The 18,984-nt window shown below is 37.9% G+C and overlaps 1 protein-coding gene across 1 annotated transcript in view; it reads left to right on the top strand.

The window, feature by feature from the left end:
* Apaf1 (apoptotic peptidase activating factor 1) overlaps positions 1 to 17,346 on the top strand; it is a 78,754-nt gene extending 61,408 nt beyond the window's left edge. Inside the window, exons 23-28 of the mRNA XM_026397316.2 lie at positions 7,145 to 7,264; positions 7,577 to 7,702; positions 8,586 to 8,711; positions 10,840 to 10,986; positions 15,054 to 15,168; positions 16,962 to 17,346. Of these exons, the coding sequence (XP_026253101.1) occupies positions 7,145 to 7,264; positions 7,577 to 7,702; positions 8,586 to 8,711; positions 10,840 to 10,986; positions 15,054 to 15,168; positions 16,962 to 16,999 (672 nt within the window). The 3' untranslated portion in view covers positions 17,000 to 17,346. The remainder of the gene's footprint in view (positions 1 to 7,144; positions 7,265 to 7,576; positions 7,703 to 8,585; positions 8,712 to 10,839; positions 10,987 to 15,053; positions 15,169 to 16,961) is intronic.
* Positions 17,347 to 18,984: the final 1,638 nt, after the last annotated feature.

Below are 18,984 nucleotides of genomic sequence, written 5' to 3'. Positions count from 1 at the left end.
GGACTTACTATATGTTCTTTTAAAATTTACTTTAATTTTCATTAAAGTTTCATGAACATACTTTAAAAACTCAGATAGTAGTAAGAGGCTTATTATGAAAAATATAACTCTTCCCATTTCTAATTCTTCAGAATTACCACTTTTAGCTTTTAGAGTTTATTTTGACATATTTACCTTCTTATCTCCATATGGCCTGCTGATAGTGCTATTGTGGATTTTCCCATCTGAGGAATTATCTACTGGCTTCCCTATTGTAAGGTGCAGATTTGGCTTTTCTTCTTCCTCCCCCCTGTTCTACCTCTAGCATATGTATGTATACATATGCACACACCCCATTGTCCTAATGCAGTATGACAAAATTTTCTTTAGGTCTTTAGTATTATTACTATGACTAAGTAGACTTTGTGTATTAAAGATACTATGAATACATTTATAATTCAGCCTTTCTCTAGTCATAGTTGGAAACTATTATTTTATCTTAAAACTTGAAGTTATTACTTCATTTTCCTCCAAATTCCAAAGTTGATGTTGAGAAGTCTGAAGCCATTCTGTTTCCTAATCTTTCTCTGTGGAAGATTTTAGGGTCTTATTCTTCAGAGAAATTTCATGTGTTTTGGTGTGTGTTTGATTTCATTCATTGTTTTGTATGTTTAGTATCTTAATTAGAAATGTATTGTTTTTAATTTAGGAAGTTCACTTTGAATTATTTCTTTTATATCTATATATATCTACATGTACATTTTACATACATATATATTTAATTACATATATGTATATATATATTAGGTTTGAATCTGCCTTCTTTTTCTGTAACACCTCTCATTTAGATGTTGGCTCCTGGATCAGTCATCTAGTTTTCATCTTCTATATTTCAGCTTTCTACACTGTGCTCTATTTCCTGGAAGTGTCCTTAGTTTTACCTTTCAGCCTTTTTATCGAGTTTTAAATTTCTACCATTTTTCATTTTATTTCTGTTTTATTCTATTTTTCCTTTTTATTTTAATGCCCAAGAGTCTATTCTTATTATTTAATCTTGGTAGGGTTCTTTTTTTTTTTTGTCTTTTTTGGAACTGGGGGTCAAACCCAGGGCTTTGTGAATGCAAGGCAGATGCTTTGCCACTGAGCTGCATCCCATCCCTTATTGTTTATTTTTTTTGGAAGAGCTTTATGTTCTTTTTTTATAGATGGAATATCTTCTCTTTCCCCTATGAGGAGATACATACACACATATACAATGTATGTAGAAATTATATATTTTATATATAAATATGCAGTTTACATATAAATATGTAAATTGCCTGCACACATGCATACACATGGGTGTGGGAGCGTATACACACACGCACACACACACACACACACACTCACTCACTCACACTCACACTTTTTGCCCTCCAAGTTATCTTTTCTGTTTGTTTGCTTTGGCCTTTGTTTTAAAGGCTTCTTTAGCCATGCAGTGTTCATTTGGTACCTGAGATAGCTGTGAAAAGGCTCATTTAAAACTTTCTGTGTTGACTGAGACCTTCTCTGAAAAGTAAACTGGATGGGAAACCTTTCTGTTAGTATTTCTGGGTCTTTTGTCTTTTTCTCCTCAGATTCCTAGAAAAGAATCTGGCAATTTTCTGCCTGGAGGATAAATCTGGCTGATAGGTTCTCAGAATTAGGTGGAAGAGAACTAGGAATAGATGTTAGAGGTCAGCATTTGTTCTGTATTTCACTTGCTCCCTCTGTTCTCCAAACTCCAGTTCTGTCCTAGATGGTGCTGGTACCTTATAATTCAAGATTCTGGTGTGTTTTTATTGTCTGTAGCAGCATTATTCTGCAATTTATTCCCCTTTTCTCATAACTTTGGGATTCAGCAGCAGTTTTTTCTACTGTTTTAACAGGTCAGAAAAATAGAGAACTAATGAATTCCTAACACATATAATATTAGGGAGAAGAATAAAGGAACATTTCTCTAGCAAAAGAACATTTTGAATGTGCCTGAATTCTAGTGAGCATTTTAAGTATATCACTTCTGGAGTGCATTCAGATTATGTACATGGACTTAGATGAAACCCATTTGTGTTTCTTACCTTTCTAGCTTCTTGCCTCTAATCTTTCATTTTTATAAATGTTAAAAATGCATTCTTATTTTCATGAGATCTCTTCGCACCTTGCATTCCCCTGTTGTTTTTGGATCTTCTCTTTCCTTTGTTGTATCATCTTTGTTCTGCTTAGTTTAGATTCTGTTTCTACTCCTTGCAGGGTTTTCCTGGTTAATTCGGAGAGTTCATGGCCCAGGCTGGTCTACCTCTCCAGACGGTACCTACTCCTCCTGTACTCAGTTTCTGCTGCTCTTTTCTGGTTGGTCCAGGAAGTGTCGCTAAGCTTCTTTGGGATTCTCTGCTTCTTCCTATATAGATGTTAATCCCCTGCAGGTCTTACGGCTCTATTTGTCTCCATCCATTTGTATCTTGGGGTTTGTGGGGATACCTTGTCACTTAACATGGTCTTACAGATATCATTAGTGCAGTTTTGGTTGTGTTATTCTAGTTACTCTGACTGCTTTTATTAGATGGCTTCAGGGAGACTAATGAACGATGCCTGAGCCACTGCTGTTTTCCCAGGAGTCCTGGACTTCTGTTCGTAGCCCATCCTCATGCCCACCTTTGGATATCCTTAGAGCCTCCAATTTCTGAGCATTTCAGGAATTTGTAGCATCTGGTTTTTGTTTTTCTCTGTTGTTTTTAGGGTTCTGTTTTCTTGGTTCTGTTGCATTAGTCACCATTTTCCTGCTTTCCAGCTCCAACATTGTATCACTGTCTCCTTTCCCATCCCCCCCTTTTTTATTTTTAAACATTTAAAATTTCTTTTATTTGTATATATGTATATATGTGTGTGTATTTTAATTGTCAGTGGACCTTTATTTATTTATTTATATGTGGTGCTGAGGATTGAACCCAGTGCTTCACACATGCTAAGCAAGCGCTCTACCACTGAGCCACAACCCCAGTCCTCCCTTTTCCATTCTCTTGACCTTGCCATTTTAAAAGGGTTTTAGAAGGAAAGACATAAGTGCATATTCAGCTGAAGTCACTATATTCTTTTATTTAGTACATATATTTCTTTTTGTGGCAGTATTTAATTAACTATACTATTAAAAATGGTTTTAGAAAAAAAGGTGTTTTTTTTTTTTTTGTTTGTTTTTTTTTTTTTGGAACCAGAGATTAAACCCAAGGGTGCTTGACAACTTAGCCACATCTGCAGCCCTTTTTTGTGGTTTATTTAGAGACAAGTTCTCACTGAGTTGCTTAGCGCCTCACTAAGTTGCTGAGGCTGGCTTTGAACTCCCGATCCTCCTGCCTTAGCCTCCTGAGCTGCTGGGATTATAGACGTGCACCGCCACAACTGGCTAGGAAAAAGGTCTTTTTATGTTGTGTCTTTGTGGATCCTGTAAAGGTGTAGTGAAATTTGGCTTCAGTCTGGAAACTTTTTTATTTTAGGATCCCATGATGGTCCTTTATTAGCTGTGAAACTCTGTAATAGTCACATTTTTTTCCTCTCCAGATGTCTTTGAAATAGTAAAACTAAAGTGCATCTGATGAAATTCTGTTGAGACATCATATGGTATATAGTCTTTCTATTAGAAGTTTTAATTCCTAAGGTTTTATGACCTGCTTAAAGATACCCTCAGCCAGAGGAAAAATACTTTCTAGAAATACTTTCAGAATGGGAGTTATTTTTAGAAATACAAGTTGTGTTTTATCTTCTTTTCCTATTCTGCTCAGAATACTTTTTTACATTTACAGTGTCTTAATGAGTGTGCTTCCATGCAGCAGAGCTCTTGGTAGGTATTTCCAAACAATGACTAGTTGAGTTTTGTTTTAGATTTTTTATGATTTAGTAAATGACTAAAAAAATAGGTTTGTTTTGTTCATCGTTGTATCCCCAGTGCCTGGAATGTAGTAGAAATTCAGTAAATCTTTGTTGAGCTGAAGTTATTGCCAAAATTCAAAGAATCAAGTGACCTAGTTATAGCAGAGTTATGAAAATTGAGGTCCACTTTGGTAGTTTTGTGATTATTTACCTTGAGGTATGTAAATAAAGTCCAAGTAGTAGCCATGCTCACCTGAGTCATTGTATAATTATGTATTGACTCTTGCAAGTACAGGAAAATTTTTTTAGCATTTTTAAAATTTAAGTTTTATTTATATAGTTAAAAAAATTCAGTAGTATGTATACTCACAAAAGTTATAGCCAAAGAGACATCCCCCAACTCAACTTCGATGCATTTGGCTATTTTGGGGGGGAATGTAACTGTTACATCAAGGTTGATTCAAATGGCATGTTAAGTTTGAGCCCACAAAAAAAAAAAAAAAATCACTGTCATCACTGCCTCATAGAAATCTTCTGTAATAAAGCCAGGAAGGCTATTCTTAATCTCCCTTCAGTGACTGTCACATTCTTTGTCACATCTGTGCAGGAAGGTGCCCTGGCTTCTTGATGTGGAGGGCAGCAGTAAGCACCTTAGTTGGGAATGGGCACTGAATCAGGCACAGCTGAGACTGGTAGTGTCTGTCAACAAGGGCGAGCTGTACAAGTGGTGAAGCCCCGGCAGCGAAGGAGGGAGCTAGGAAGTTCCTAGTACAAGTGTTCGGGTGTTTCATGCTTAGTTGCACAGGGTGTCCATCCTTTCTGATATAGTCTGGGGAGCCAGGAAAGCCGTTCTCACCCACCACCCAGCATATCTCATTGCATTCTTAAAATACTGAAATTTCTAATTCATACTCATTCAAGTACTCTTACTTCTAGTTCCTTGTCTAAAGCCCCAGTTTGCATACAGGATACACTGCTCCTGATGATCCTGTTTTTAAGAACATGCACCCTGAGCTAGAAAATAGGGAAAGATCTGAGAGCCAGGGCTTGGTGAGGAGGGTGACTTCCAAGAACAGTGAAAGAAGGAATAAAGAAAGAGGAATAAGAGTTGTCATTTCTTTTTTTTCCTTTTGTGGTGCTGGGGATTGACCCAGGGCCTTGTGCATGCGAGGCAAGCACTCTCCCAACTGAGCTGTATCCCCAGCCTGAGATGTCGTTTCTTCTATAGTTTTGCTTAAGCCTGATAGGAAAAGGCTTAAGGACATTTTTACAGTTTGAACTTCACCAAAAACTAGACCCAGAGTGTTTGTAATAGGCCTACCTCAGTTGGTGGCTGATTTTTCTTTATCTTTTTATCCTTTTGGAGCCCGCCTGATGACCCACACCTTCAGTGGGCTCTTTGAATACCTTCCCAACCTTTTTCCTTTTTTCTCTACTGTTCCTTCTGCTTCTCCTGCGTTCTAGCCAGATTGAACTATGAACAGGTCCCTTTACTCGTTTTTTTTTTTTTTTTAGAGAGAGAATTTTAATATTTATTTTTTAGTTTTCGGCGGACACAACATCTTTGTATGTGGTGCTGAGGATCGAACCCTGGCCGCACGCATGCCAGGCGAGCGCGCTACCACTTGAGCCACATCCCCAGCCCCCCTATACTCTTTTAACATTTTTGTACACCTATACTTTAAATCTAGATTTATTCCTTTTGTTTGAAAAGCCCCTCAATTTGTGAATCATACTTCCAGACCATTCCTTTAGCCTACTTTGAATGCACTATCTCCACCAAATCTTCTGTAAGGAATAGCTTTTTGATTTCCACATAATTTTTATCTCTACGATTAATTTTTTTTTATCTCTATGATTAATATCATCTGTTTTAGTTAGCTTTTTGTCACTGTTACCAAAATACCTGACAAGAACAGCTTGGAGGAGGAAAGATTTATTTTGGCTCATGGTTTTGGAGGATTGAGGTGATTGTTGGCCAACTCTATTGCCCTGGCTTAAAGTGAGGCACAATATCATGATGGGAGGCCCTGCTGGAGGAACGCTGTTCAGTGCATGACAGCTGGGAAGCCAAGAGGGAGAGAGGGGAAGTGTCCACCTCCCAGTAGTCTATTCAGCTACCAGGGAATTAATCCATCACACAGATTAATCCACTGATGAGATCAGGGCTCTCATGATCCAGTCATTGTCTAAAAAGCCCCACCTTTGAACCTTGCTATACTTTCACCACAAGACTTTGGGAGGACATTCTATATCTAAACCATGACATCTAAGTAGGATTTTTTTTTTTTTAAGTATGTCTCAGTTTTTATGCTAGCCTCAGGTTTCTTTTTTTTTTAATTTGTTTTTTAGTTTTAGGTGGACACAATATCTTTATTTTATTTTTATGTGGTTCTGAGGGTCGAACCCAGTGCCCCATGCATGCTAGGTGAGCACTCTACCACTGGGCCACAACTCTAGCCTCTCAAGTTTCTTTTTGATAGGTCCTTGTTTGATTCACATTTGCCTTGCATGTGGCTACTAAATAAACATTTGTTAAATGAGTTAATCTGAAGTCAAGAATTAACAAGGCTCTCAATACAGTTGCTTTGATTTAGTAAATAAGGGATGTTTTGTATATGGACATAGCCTAGAAATAATGTCTCTTCTGTTCACTCCTGTGTCTCAGATGTTCTTATGTGCTTATTTTTTGTCAGTTACTGACATTATTTTAATTCCTCATCCTCTTCTATCTGAAGACCTCTTCCTGAAGCTCCATGTGAAAAATAATGCCCTATTGCTTCTTTCATTTTGAGGCTTGCATTAGGGGATGGCTAAGTCTCTGAAGCTTGGAGACCCTATGACCTGATTTTAAGCTGTTTGGGTCAGCTGACCTTGTGCAATAGGTCTAGCTTCAGTGGAGCCAGAATCTACAGACGTGCCCAGCTTGTGGTTCAGAAATCTGTGAATATGTAATTGGGATAATTTTCTCTGGAAAATTTAATCAGATGGTGAGCTCACTGCCATATTGTGGCTTTTCTCCATCTTCTGGTATAATTAACTGTTCTCCAAGCAACTGAAGAAAACAAATTTTATTTAGGAGAAAAATATTTTATTTTGCCCCAAGTCAAGTTAATTAAACCCAGCTTTTCTCTTTGTAAAATGTGGACACCATATTCCTTGTTACTCCTCTCTGTTTGGAATGCTACAAGGATAAAGGACTTGAACTGAGAGTGCATACTCTCCCTGCCCACCCATGGGATATTATTGAGGGAGGTTATAACAAACTTATTTCTTTGATATTCAGATATGGAATTGGCAATCAGAGGAATATGTTCTTCTGCAAGGCCACCAGGAAGCAGTGAAAGACTTCAGGCTTCTGAAACATTCAGGATTGCTTTCTTGGTCATTTGATGGAACAGTGAAGGTAATTTGAATCTCAGGTTTTTTATTTTTTTCAGTATTTTGCTATTGCAACAATTATATTTCAGTAGCCAAAAGCACATAGATGTTAAATGGTTCAGTTTCTAATGTTTATATTCCTGTTTTTTTGTTTTTCACTGTGGTCACTTATATCTGCTGCATATATGTGAGCATTTTATACCAAAGGGTACTTACTTAAAGAGGTCAGAACAACTAGTGTGCGAAAACCCATATTTTAGATCCGTCTTATAGCTGATCATGCTCTTTAATACAAAATGTTCTTAAAAGTTTAACTTCTAAGTTTTTTGTTCTTAAGGTATGGAATACTATTACTGGAAAAATGGAAAAAGACTTTGTCTGTCACCAGGGTACAGTACTTTCTTGTGATATTTCTTCTGATGCTACCAAGTTTTCATCTACCTCTGCTGATAAGACTGCAAAGGTATGTCAATAAATTGAAGTGTCCATGCATAAAATTGTACTATTGATTATGTATTATGAGTCCAAATAATGTATAAAACAGGATAGTAACAATTTCTATCTAATGTCTGTTTCATATTTTAGGACAGCATAATGGCTAATCTTTAAAAAGGTTTGCATATGGTGGGCTATATTCCAAGAATTTCATTTCCTATAATAACAATCTTCATACTATAGCTATCATTGTCCCCATTTTACAGATGTAGAAACTGAAGTTGGAGAAGCTTATATGAGTTACCCTCAGTCACAAGGAACCAGTAAAGAGTGGAGCCAGTGGGCTGGGGTGGTAGCTCAGTGTTAGACTGCTCGCCTAGCACATATGAGGTGCTGAGTTTGATCCTCAGCACCACATAAAAATAAATAAATAATGCACTAGGCCCTGGGTTCAATTCCTAGCACCATAACTAGCTATAACTAACTAACAAACTAACTAAAATAAAGCTGTTGTGTCCAACACACACACACACACACACACACACACATATATATATATATATATATATATATATATATAATTTTTTTTTTTTTAATGGAGCCAGTACTCATACTCAGGTCTCTGTCACTCCACAGACTGTTCTTAACTGATTTGTGTTCTTCTAAGTCTAAAGATAAAGAAGGTATGACTTTTGTTCTTGAGTTGAATTTAACTTGAGTAATTAAAGGGAAATTCAGAAAAATTAATAGGGCTGCAAGTTGGAGTTTGGGCATCTCATTAAAGTATATGCACTGCCAAATGTTTCGAACTTCCATTGATGGAGTTTATGACTGAATAGCACTCAATAGGTTTGCAGATGCTTATTTTTGAGTTTGTTTATCATTCCTAAACAATTGTAATTGCCTTCTAGATCTGGAGCTTTGAACTCCCTTCTCCTCTACATGAGTTGAAAGGCCACAATGGCTGTGTGCGCTGCTCGGCCTTCTCTCTGGACAGTTCCCTGCTGGCAACTGGAGATGACAATGGAGAAATCAGGGTAGGCTGTTTGCTACATGAGAGCGCTGCTCCTCTTGGAGCTTGGGCCTGCACTCTTTACCTCATGGGGACCTTTGATAATGGGACAGGGAGGCACAGGCCCTGGGGTTCTGGTTGGATGAAGCATTCTTTGTATATTTTTGTGCGTTTGCCTTTACTGAAGGAAGAATTCATTTTGGAGTTAGACTGAGGCATTTCCTACATATGTGAGGAGGCAAATGCCCTAGTTATTTGCAGCTGGTTCTCTGCCATTAGTTTGAGAGTGATTCATCTTAATTTTTGGACTTGAACCAAAGGTTGCTTTTAGTGGCAAAATTTGAGGAAAGTAATTTTGTAAATCATTGTCTGGGTTATAAATGAATTGCAAATTCTGCTGGTTTTGATTGCTCAAAGAAAAGATCTCTTTAGTACTTTACCAATTAGTCAACATTTACAGTGTGGTTTGTTGCAGTCTTCTCTCTGCTTTGTTAACTGAATAGTGCAGAGGATCACATTTCTATAATTGGGTGAGCATTGAAGGGCTTCTTACTGAGGTAGAGTCTGCAGGATAGGCCAGATTTTACCATCCTGCAGTGCTTAAGATACACATATAAACTGTGCCGATTTTACTTAGGAAAATGTCTTTTTTAAAAGGGAGACAATCTTCATGTCTATGGAAATACAGTGCAATTTGGAAAGTATTGCATGCTGTGAGATCAGAAATCACAGAAAAACAGTCAGAGCTGGTGGTGTTAAAAGAATTGGACAGATATGGGGAATTGTGGATATTGGAATGGCTGCTTAGTGATCAGTATACATGGAGGATTGAAACTCAAGGAGTAGGCATATAATGCAGACCAACAGGAGAACATGGAATTTTTATGAATAGAGGTAATCAGAAAGGATGTCCAGTAAAATTAAGATTCTCCTTAAGGACTAAGGAACAAACCTTCTATTCTATCCCATTCACATAATGCTCTGCCAGCTGAAGTGGCAGGCCACTGTGGGACATTCCTTGTGCTTTGAGTTCTCATATTTGGATGAAAGAGCTCCTTTACAAGTTGAGATAGTGTTCCATTTTTCAGAACCCCCTAAAGGAAAACTCTTAAAATTTCAAATGTGATTTAAAAAATTTTCCCTGGTACATTTTCTGAAGAAAATTTTGTTTTTCTACTTGATTATTCATAATGTAGGAACACGATTCATTTTTGTATATATAAATAAAAATAGCTATATATATTTATATCTAGCTATATGTATTATATCTACCTATATATATTATATGTAGCTGTCTTACTGAATTCTGTATGTTCTTTTCCATTAGTTTCTCTTGAATTTTCTAGGGAGACATTTGCTGATTTTTTTTTTTTTTGGTGGGGAGGTGGGGTACCAAAGATTAAACTCAGAGACATTCAGTCACTGAGCCACATTCCCAGCCCCATTTTGTATTTTATTTAGAGACAGGGTCTCACTGAGTTGCTGCCTCACTATTGCTGAGGCTGGCTTTGAACTCACTATCCTCCTGCCTCAGCCTCCTGAGCTGCTGGGATTACAGGTGTGCGCCATGGCACCTGACTTCTGGGAGACATTTTCAAGTGATGATTTAATTATTTCCTTTTGAACGTATGCCTCTATTTCTTTTATTATTCTCTGTGCATTTCACTATTGTGTATTAAGTATCACAGGAAATAAATGGACATCATTTGTAAATGACTGGGGTTGTTGTTAAGACTCTAGTAAAATAATCTTAGAATATAATATATGTATTTAGAACCTCACAGGGACTTACATACTTTAGATGTTTGTCAACATTTTTGATGTTAACTTTTGGACTTATTTTTTTTCTTCCCCACTTAGTTTATATGGCTTCTTTTGTATTTCTTGCATCTCCCTTCATTCATTTTTCTTTTCTTTTTTTACGTACTGTGCTGGAGATTGAATCCGGGATCTGCACATGCTAAGCACATGCTCTACTACCAAGCTATTCTCCTAGTCCTCTCTTAATTAGAGTTAGCATTTGAATCAGTCACTCTATCCTTTTGCTTTGTAAGAATGATCTCCATATATCCCAAAGATATGTAAATATATATTTTAAAACTAGAGAAGCTTCTGGGTAACCCGTTAATGGACTGTGTGTTGTGTTTACATAGATATGGAATGTCTCAAATGGCGAGCTTCTTCACTTGTGTGCTCCAGTTTCAGTAGAAGAAGGAGCTGCTACCCATGGAGGCTGGGTGACGGACCTTTGTTTTTCTCCAGATAGCAAAATGCTTGTCTCTGCTGGAGGATATCTTAAGGTAAGAGTTCCTGAAGGACTGTGAAAGAGAAGAACCACCTCTGCCTTTCTTTCCAAGCTGGTTCCACTTCCTGTTTCTCAGTTGGCTCCCTATAGTGCAGCAGAGTGAAAGGGCAGTTGCCCTCACTGTTTTGCAGTGATGAGACTGAGGTCAGCAAGGGTGCTTTCCTCAGGTCTCTGGTAGGCTTTGGTGACAGCTCTCCTCTCAGCTCACCAAAATCTAGATGGTCAGAATGACTAGCAAATGGGGTGTTCAACTAATTTTACCTTCCATGTCATTCATTATTAAATATTTTGGTTGAAATTCTTTTAAAAATATTTGTGGAATTTATTTTCTTCAATAACAATCACAACAACAACAATAATAAAAGCAGCATATTGCTCTATAATTTATAAAATGTGTTACTCCCATCATCTCACTAGCTAGTTTTCTGAAGCCTACATTTTATACCATCCTTGGTTATAGAAGAGCATACTGAATTTTGTGGACATTGTGACTTTCCTGAAATTATATAATTAGTGAGTAGAAGGGCCAGGACTCACACCCAGGTCTTCCTCCTCAGATTTCTGTAGTGAGTTGGCTTCTGAAAACTTACTGGTGGCTCTAGGGACCATGGATTGAATATGTTGTGGTGCTTCCAGGTCATTTTTTTGGTGCTTGCATCTGTTAATCCCTCCATTCAGTAAGAGTGTGTTCCATGCCTACTGTGTACTCAGGTACTACTGTGTGGCACATTTGTTAAGTTTTGTTCCTGCCTAACAACAGCTAATAGTCTGGGGAGGCAGGTGATAAATAAAGCCTCTAAAGTGCAGGAGGGGTCTGGCACATGGTTACATGAGGGAAGTGGATAGGCTGCTGGTGGGAGTTACCAGAGGTTCACATGGAGAGGGAAGCTTGAGGGTCTTTAGAAGAGCGGTTTACTTCTTTTTTAAAAAATATATTTTTAGTTGTAGTTGGACCCAATATCTTTCATTATTTACTTATTTTTTAATACGGTGCTGAGAATCGAACCCAGTACCTCACTCATGCTAGGCACGTGCTCTATCACTGAACCACATCCCCAGCCCAGCCTTTACTTCTTAAACGGGTAGAAGGTGATACTATATATTATACTGACCACTTGAAAATTCTATAAGCTTTTCATTTAGAATAGATCCCATATAAGATCTTATGATACTGCTATTTCTTACTGAAAACAGCCAACTGAAGCTGATCCTGATCATCTAGATGTTCCGAAATACTTGAATGAAGTTTTGGTTATAGGGGACCCATATCATTGCAATTATCTACAACATAAAACTCTAGCTTATAAAATAAGATAAATTAGGTAACAGTTTTTAGCTCTATGAAAAGATAGAATTATGATTCCTTTACAAGGTTGCATTGGAAATACAATTCTGTCAGTGTTAATGCTGCCTTAACCTACGTCTTTTTGGGCACAACTTCATTCAGTTATCAGGGGATCCCAAGTCATGATCATCACTTGTTTTCCTTTAAGGTAAAGGTAAACAGTAACTCTTGGTTGCCTCTGAGGATAATGCTTAGAGGAGGGTCATTGCTGCCTTGTGTCAGAAGCCGAGAGTCTTGAACTGTATTAGTTCCTGAAAACTGCTCAGTCTTCTGACACCAAGCTTCTAGATACCATGCCATTTGATTTCCTGAGCTCCATAAATGCTGTCACATAGTTGTGAGTCAGGCTTTTAAGGTGTTACAAAGATCAATGACCAGATTTGTGGAGCTCTTGGAGAATTTTGAAATAAAGCAGCAGAACAGGTCTGTGTGCTCTAGGGGTTATGTCTTAAGGCTAAAAGAAACTGTAGCATGTATATTTAGTCTGTATATTTAAGTGATGATCAGGCTGCTTTTGCCTTCTGGTTTGATTACTGGCGTGGTTAAACTAATTATGTTATAGCCCAGCCTGCATCTACCCAGCATGTTAATGAGACTATCCAAAAGCACAGAACAAATTAAAAGTAAAAAGGAACAGCTGCTGTAGTGGCCAAGAAATTAGGCCTTTTGAGTCTGCTCACTTTAAAAAGAATCCAAGCTATTTAAATTGAGTGCCAGTGAAATAAAGTAGGTATACAGTTGCTAAAAAGATTTTAACTTTCAAAGTTACTTCTATTTGTACGTGAAAAAATAAGATAGCTTTTACCTGAATTAATGCCACAGAGTACATAATGTTATAATGCAAGAAATTCACATTAATTCCTACTCCTGAGGAAAAAAGCTGATCTGAGATGTGGAACACATGGTGGTAAGTGAAAGCGTACCATCATGTAGAGGCAGCAGTGTCATGGTTGGGAGAGTAGGCCTGGGGACAGATTGAGTTCAAAGCCGGACTGTGCCACTCATTAGCTTTGTGACTTTGCACAACATTGTTCCATCTCCTGGTGCCTCAGTTTTTTGTACAGTGGGTGTGACAATCATACCTCATTATAGAGATTTCCCACATGCGCTTGTCCCCACACATATGCCGCTTCCCCCACTATCAACATTCCCTATCAGAGATGGTGCATCCTTTGCAATTGATAGACCTGTGTTGACACATTTTCACCCAAATTCAGTAGTTTACATTAGGTTCATTCTTGGTGCTGTACCTTGTATGGGCTTGAACAAATCTCTAATGACATGTATCTACCATTACAGCATCAAACAGAGTAGGTTTACTGCCCTGAAAATCCTGCGTATGTGCTGCTATTATAGCATCTATTTTTAAAAGTCTATATTAAACTGTCTCCAAGGACAGTGGTCTGTGTTAATAGTGGGAAAGGAAGAAGGGTCACTGGATTCAGAAGCCAGATCTTTCCAACTCTGCAACCTGCCAGGGTCTGGGGTTCAGGTTCTTCTTTCAGAAACCCACTTCCTTATTTGTAAAATGGTGGATTAGGTGATAAGCTATAAGAGCCTTAGACACTGAAATGTAGTGAGTCTCCTCTCAGGGGACAGAATGTCCTTTGAACTCTTGATTACATTGCCAGTTCTGGAAGATTCCAAGTTAGTGCATTCTGCTTAAGTAAGGTTCAACAAGTCTGGTATGTTTTTATCAGTTCCTGTGATTAAAGAGAACATGCATAATCGACTCCATAATGTGCTAAGGCAGAATGCTAGCCTTGGCCATGGACACAAAGGTGGATGACACTGTGTTCCTAATACTCAAGACTTTTTTTTGTAGTACTAGGAATTGAGCCTAGGGGTACTCTACTACTGAGCTACATTCCCAGACCTTGTTATTTTTTATTTTGAGCCAGGGTCTCACTAATTTGCTGAAATTAGCCTTGAATCTGTCCTCCTGTCTCAGCCTCTCAAATAGCTTGATACATCTGAGGCCTTTGAAAAATATGTTCATTTGCATTGTTTCTTGCCCTTGTTTTAGCTGTGAGATACATGGGTAAGCTTTATGGTCTCTATTTGGTAAATGGATATAAATATTGTTATAATCTATCTTAGATTATTGTTATAATCTATCAAGGATTGGAAGGGAAAGGAAGCACCTGCTTCATTTGAGATGCTAGTATTTATTAAATAAATATATAAACCATTACATAAAGAAACTGGGTCATATGTTCTTGAATCACTCCTGGTGGAAAGGAAGATTCTCTAGAGAACATTCTGGGTGTCTGTCTGAATTCCAGTCTGTGACTACAGAGGGGCACTGGAGTGAAAAGAGGGGCAGTCATTACCAAGACATGCAATCAGGAGAGCCCAGTCCTCCATGAGGAACTCTGTCGCCTGGTGCCTGCAGCTCTCAAGCAGCTGCTTGTTTCTCTAGAAGTGCTGGAGTGGGGACGGAGTGGGGACGGAGTGGGGACGGAGTGGGGACGGAGTGGGGATGGAGTGGGGATGGAGTGGGGATGGGTAGGGCTACCTGTGTAGGTCTGAGGCCATCACCAGGGTTGATCAGCAAAGGCCAACCAGGTTGATACTGTCTTCAGCCGTAAATCTTGGGCCTCTTTCCTGCTGTTTGCTTGAGGTTAGGAGAGGGAAGGTGATAGGTCTGCTGGCACTACAAACTGTCAGGTAGTGTAATTACCAATCTAATGAGAATTTTATTTTTTTCTGAACAGTGGTGGAATGTCGAGACTGGGGAATCCTTACAGACCTTCTACACAAATGGAACTAATCTTAAGAAAATACATGTGTCCTCTGACTTCAAAACATATGTGACTGTTGACAATCTTGGTATTTTATATATTTTACAGATTTTAGAGTAAAATGGTTTAGAATTAATGTAAGTTAAAGTATTTTAAATTTTGCATTGGAAAAAATGATAAACTCTGTATTATCAACTTTTTGTAAAGCTGTGAATTGTTTTGCAGGTTTGCATTCATTACAAGTGTTTGTGGTTGGATGAATAATATTAGTGTAGCTTTTTCCCATGTGAACACACCTTTAATCTTATTTTTTATCATCATCATTAATAATTTGTCCTTACGATGCAAATGAAAATGTAAATATGTACCTTGTTGCACTGTTAGTAAAATTTGTTTGTGATGCATTCAAATTAGTTGTCATAATTAGTGAGAATAATTTGAAGGATCTATATTTATTTAATATTGTCATTATGCAGGCTGTGCCTCAGGGTGACAGTGGCCTGTTTTCTGAACCACACTTACCCCCAGGGGGTATAGTTCTCCCAAATACTATCTTGGAGGTTATTTATACTCCCTAAATTTGCTTTAAAAATACTGTGCCTGTGTGCACACTCTGAAACACTTCCTTTAATTAACTCAATAAGTGAGTGTTGGATTTTATCAGTTCTTTCTGTGAAGCAAAAATTATGTGTTAGAGAGTAGAATTCATGGGTTTCCCTTTTTCTCCCTGTAGCTAAAGGCAGCTCGCTGTAGCTGGACTCTAGTGGTCAGTATTGAGTTGGGTGCTATCCTACTTTCTATGGCTTTTTTACTTCTTAAGTGACTGAACTTGGCCTTTCTTGATCTTCACTTTATTCATTTTAAAGCTGTTGTTCCCTAGTTAAATGTTAGTAAATCAGATTAATTGAGGATGGAGCAATTTTAATCACAAGTTTTAATAATACTTTCCTAAGAAATGTGAAATAGTAAAGAATAATTTTCTTCTAATTGCATTTTACTTTTAGGTAAATGGCGTTGTTAGAGCTGTTTTCTTTGTGAATTTCAAGAGACTTCTTTCTGATTTTCTGTGCAGTTCTAGAAGGGTCACCGTCACTTTGGAAGATTTCAGCTTTTACCTTTCAGCCAACCTGGTCTCCTCCCATCCCTCCTTCCCTCCCTGCCTTCCTTTACTTTCCATCCTCCCTTGTACCATCCCTTTCTCTCTCCCCTTCTCTGTGAAGTTAATCAGGAAATGCAGGGATTTTTTTTTTTTTTTTTTTTGAGATGGGACTTGCTATGTTACCTGGGCTGACTTTGAACTCCTTGGCTCAAGTAATAATCTTCCTGCCTCAGCAGAGTAGCTGAGAAAAATAGCTTTGGACATGGAGAAAGTTCACCAGCATCTATAGCTGGCTATTTTTTTTAACCTCCTGATTAGGAACTTTAACTAAAGTTTAAATCTAAACGTTATTATGGGCATTGGACGAAAATTTATAACAGATGTGGTTTTCATATAAAAGTAATCAAAATTCAAAGATTTTTTTTCTGTTACAGAAATAATAAGTCAAATGAATATTAGTATATAATAGTAATATTAGTATAAGCAACAAACCCATTTCTGCTGGTGGTGCATATTAATAGATGATGTGTGGATAGAAGGATGTGTTTTAGATTAGATATTCATATATAGCATTTGCGGAAACTATAAATACAATATAGTGAATAAAATCTTTTACATTATTAAGGAAGTTTTTTGTGTTTTGATAGGTTGGGGAACTAGTTTATAGGCTTACTGTGATTTAAGCAAATGTGATAAGTGAAAAGTCTTAATTTTTTAAGAAATTTTGGTAAATAATGTTTTGCTTAGAATGTCCAAGTTTTAATTTGATTTTCATGTTTAAGGGCTCATCTCATCTATAGCTCAGAATATGAAGAATTGACTTTTGGAGTTAAAAGCCACTTGACTGCTAATGTATAACAGCAAACATCAACTTTTTATGTCTCGATTGAGCTTTGTCTTAATATTTAAAAGAAACTAAAAAGGAAAATGGGAAGATGAGATAATGTGAGGAAAGGAAACACCTGCGACGTACATTGCAGCTCGTGGAGTTGGTCATGAGGGGGATTCGGTTGTAGTTGCAGATGAACATTTTTAAACATTTTCCCTGATGTGTTTTTTGTATGTGAAAATACATTGGACTTTGTATATGTAAAGATTTTTTTTATATTGAATGTTTTTTATATTGAATGTGTATGTTTTGAAACCTGTTACTTACATGATTTTCTTTTTTTGCCTTGGAACACATTTTAAAACATGAATTTTTTTAAAAAAAATTATAAAAATAAAATTCCTAGAATTTTTTGGAAAAACATTTTGGCCTATTCCAGACTCCTTGCTTATCTTTATCTGTTGATTAGAAGACTAATGTGAACGATAAAGCTAATCCATCAACCTTTCCATCTAAGCCTTATTAACTATATGTAAATTCAATTATATCAAATTTTCTGCCTGTCTCTTCAGTGTGTGTCTATGATGGTTGCTGCTCAGTGAGCTGGCATGAAGAAGAACCTGTAAAAAAGAGAATTCATTTATTCGCCCACTCATATTTTTCACTTATTCATTGAACAATATTCATTGAGATCTACCGTGTGCCTGGCATTGGTGTAGGTATTAGGGATACATGCATTCGGAAAACAAAATAATGCTGCAGTTGGGAACTTATATATAATATTACTATTGTATACTAATCTACACTCAATTACATGGTATAAATTCAGGGGGAGGGTTATGGTTTTCGATGGAGTTGCAGTGGTGACACTGGAGTACAGACCTGAAAGAGGAGAGGAATTGTGAGCCATACATGCATCTGGAGACAGTGCCACAGAGAGGATGCAGCACGCACAGGCTTTAAAGTGTTCCAGGAACAGCAAGGAGGCTGGTGTGGCTGGAGAAGAGTGGGAGGAATACAACAGGAGTGGCAGGCAGAGAGGAATCAGGGCAGCACTGAGCATTACCTCCCCAGCCTTATAAGGACTTTTGCTTTGACTCTGAGATGGGAGCCAGTGTAGGAGTTTGAGCAATGGAGTGATCAGACTTAAACTTGATCTTCGTCACTTGGGACTCAGTTGAAAGGGGGACAGGGAGACCAATGAGAAGCTTTTGTAATCACGTGGATAGAATGAAGTTGGGTCAGATGAGGATAGCAGTAGAGGACGTAACAAGTGAATTCTGGATATATTTTGGGGGTAAGAGTCAATAGGAATTGCTGATGGCTTGGATAAAGTTTGAGAGAGAGGAATTGCCACAGTTTGGAGTCGTATCCCAAAGGCCCTTGTTTTAAATGCTAGGTTACCAGCTGGTAGTGCTATGGGAAGTGGTGGAACCTTTAGTAGGTGGGGCTCATTCAGGTCACTTGTGGCCTGCCCTTGATTGGAACATGGGGACGCCAACCCCTTCTTGTCTCTTTTACTGCCTAGCCATCGTGAATGAAATGATCCTCCTCTGCCACGTGTTCCTACCATGGTGTGCAGTGCTGCCCCAGGGCCAAGCAACCACAGGCTGCAGCCATGAGCCCAAATAAGCCTTTCCTTCTCTTGAGTCCATTTACCTCAGGTGTTTTTGTGTTTTTTTTTTTTTTTTAATTAACAGCGATGGAAAGCTAACATAGAAAGTTGATATCATGTACGGTCGTGGTTGTGACTGTGTTTGACAGTGTGGTTCAGGATTGTTTGGAACTGGTTTGCAGGAGTTTAAACTGGAAAAGTTTGGAGGAACCGGCTGGAGGAAACCCAGAATGCTGTAAGAAGAGCTTAGTGGATGTTTCTGGTGAGGACTCAGAATGCTGATAAAAACGCAGACAGTAAAGGTCATTGATGATGCTCATGAGGTTTCAGATGGACAGGAGCTGGTTGGGAACTGGATTTA

The sequence above is a fragment of the Urocitellus parryii genome, chromosome 5, assembly GCF_045843805.1.
Source record: "Urocitellus parryii isolate mUroPar1 chromosome 5, mUroPar1.hap1, whole genome shotgun sequence".
Lineage (NCBI taxonomy): Eukaryota > Metazoa > Chordata > Mammalia > Rodentia > Sciuridae > Urocitellus > Urocitellus parryii.
Note: the sequence above shows the minus strand (reverse complement) of the source record. Positions and strands in the feature narration are given on the sequence as shown.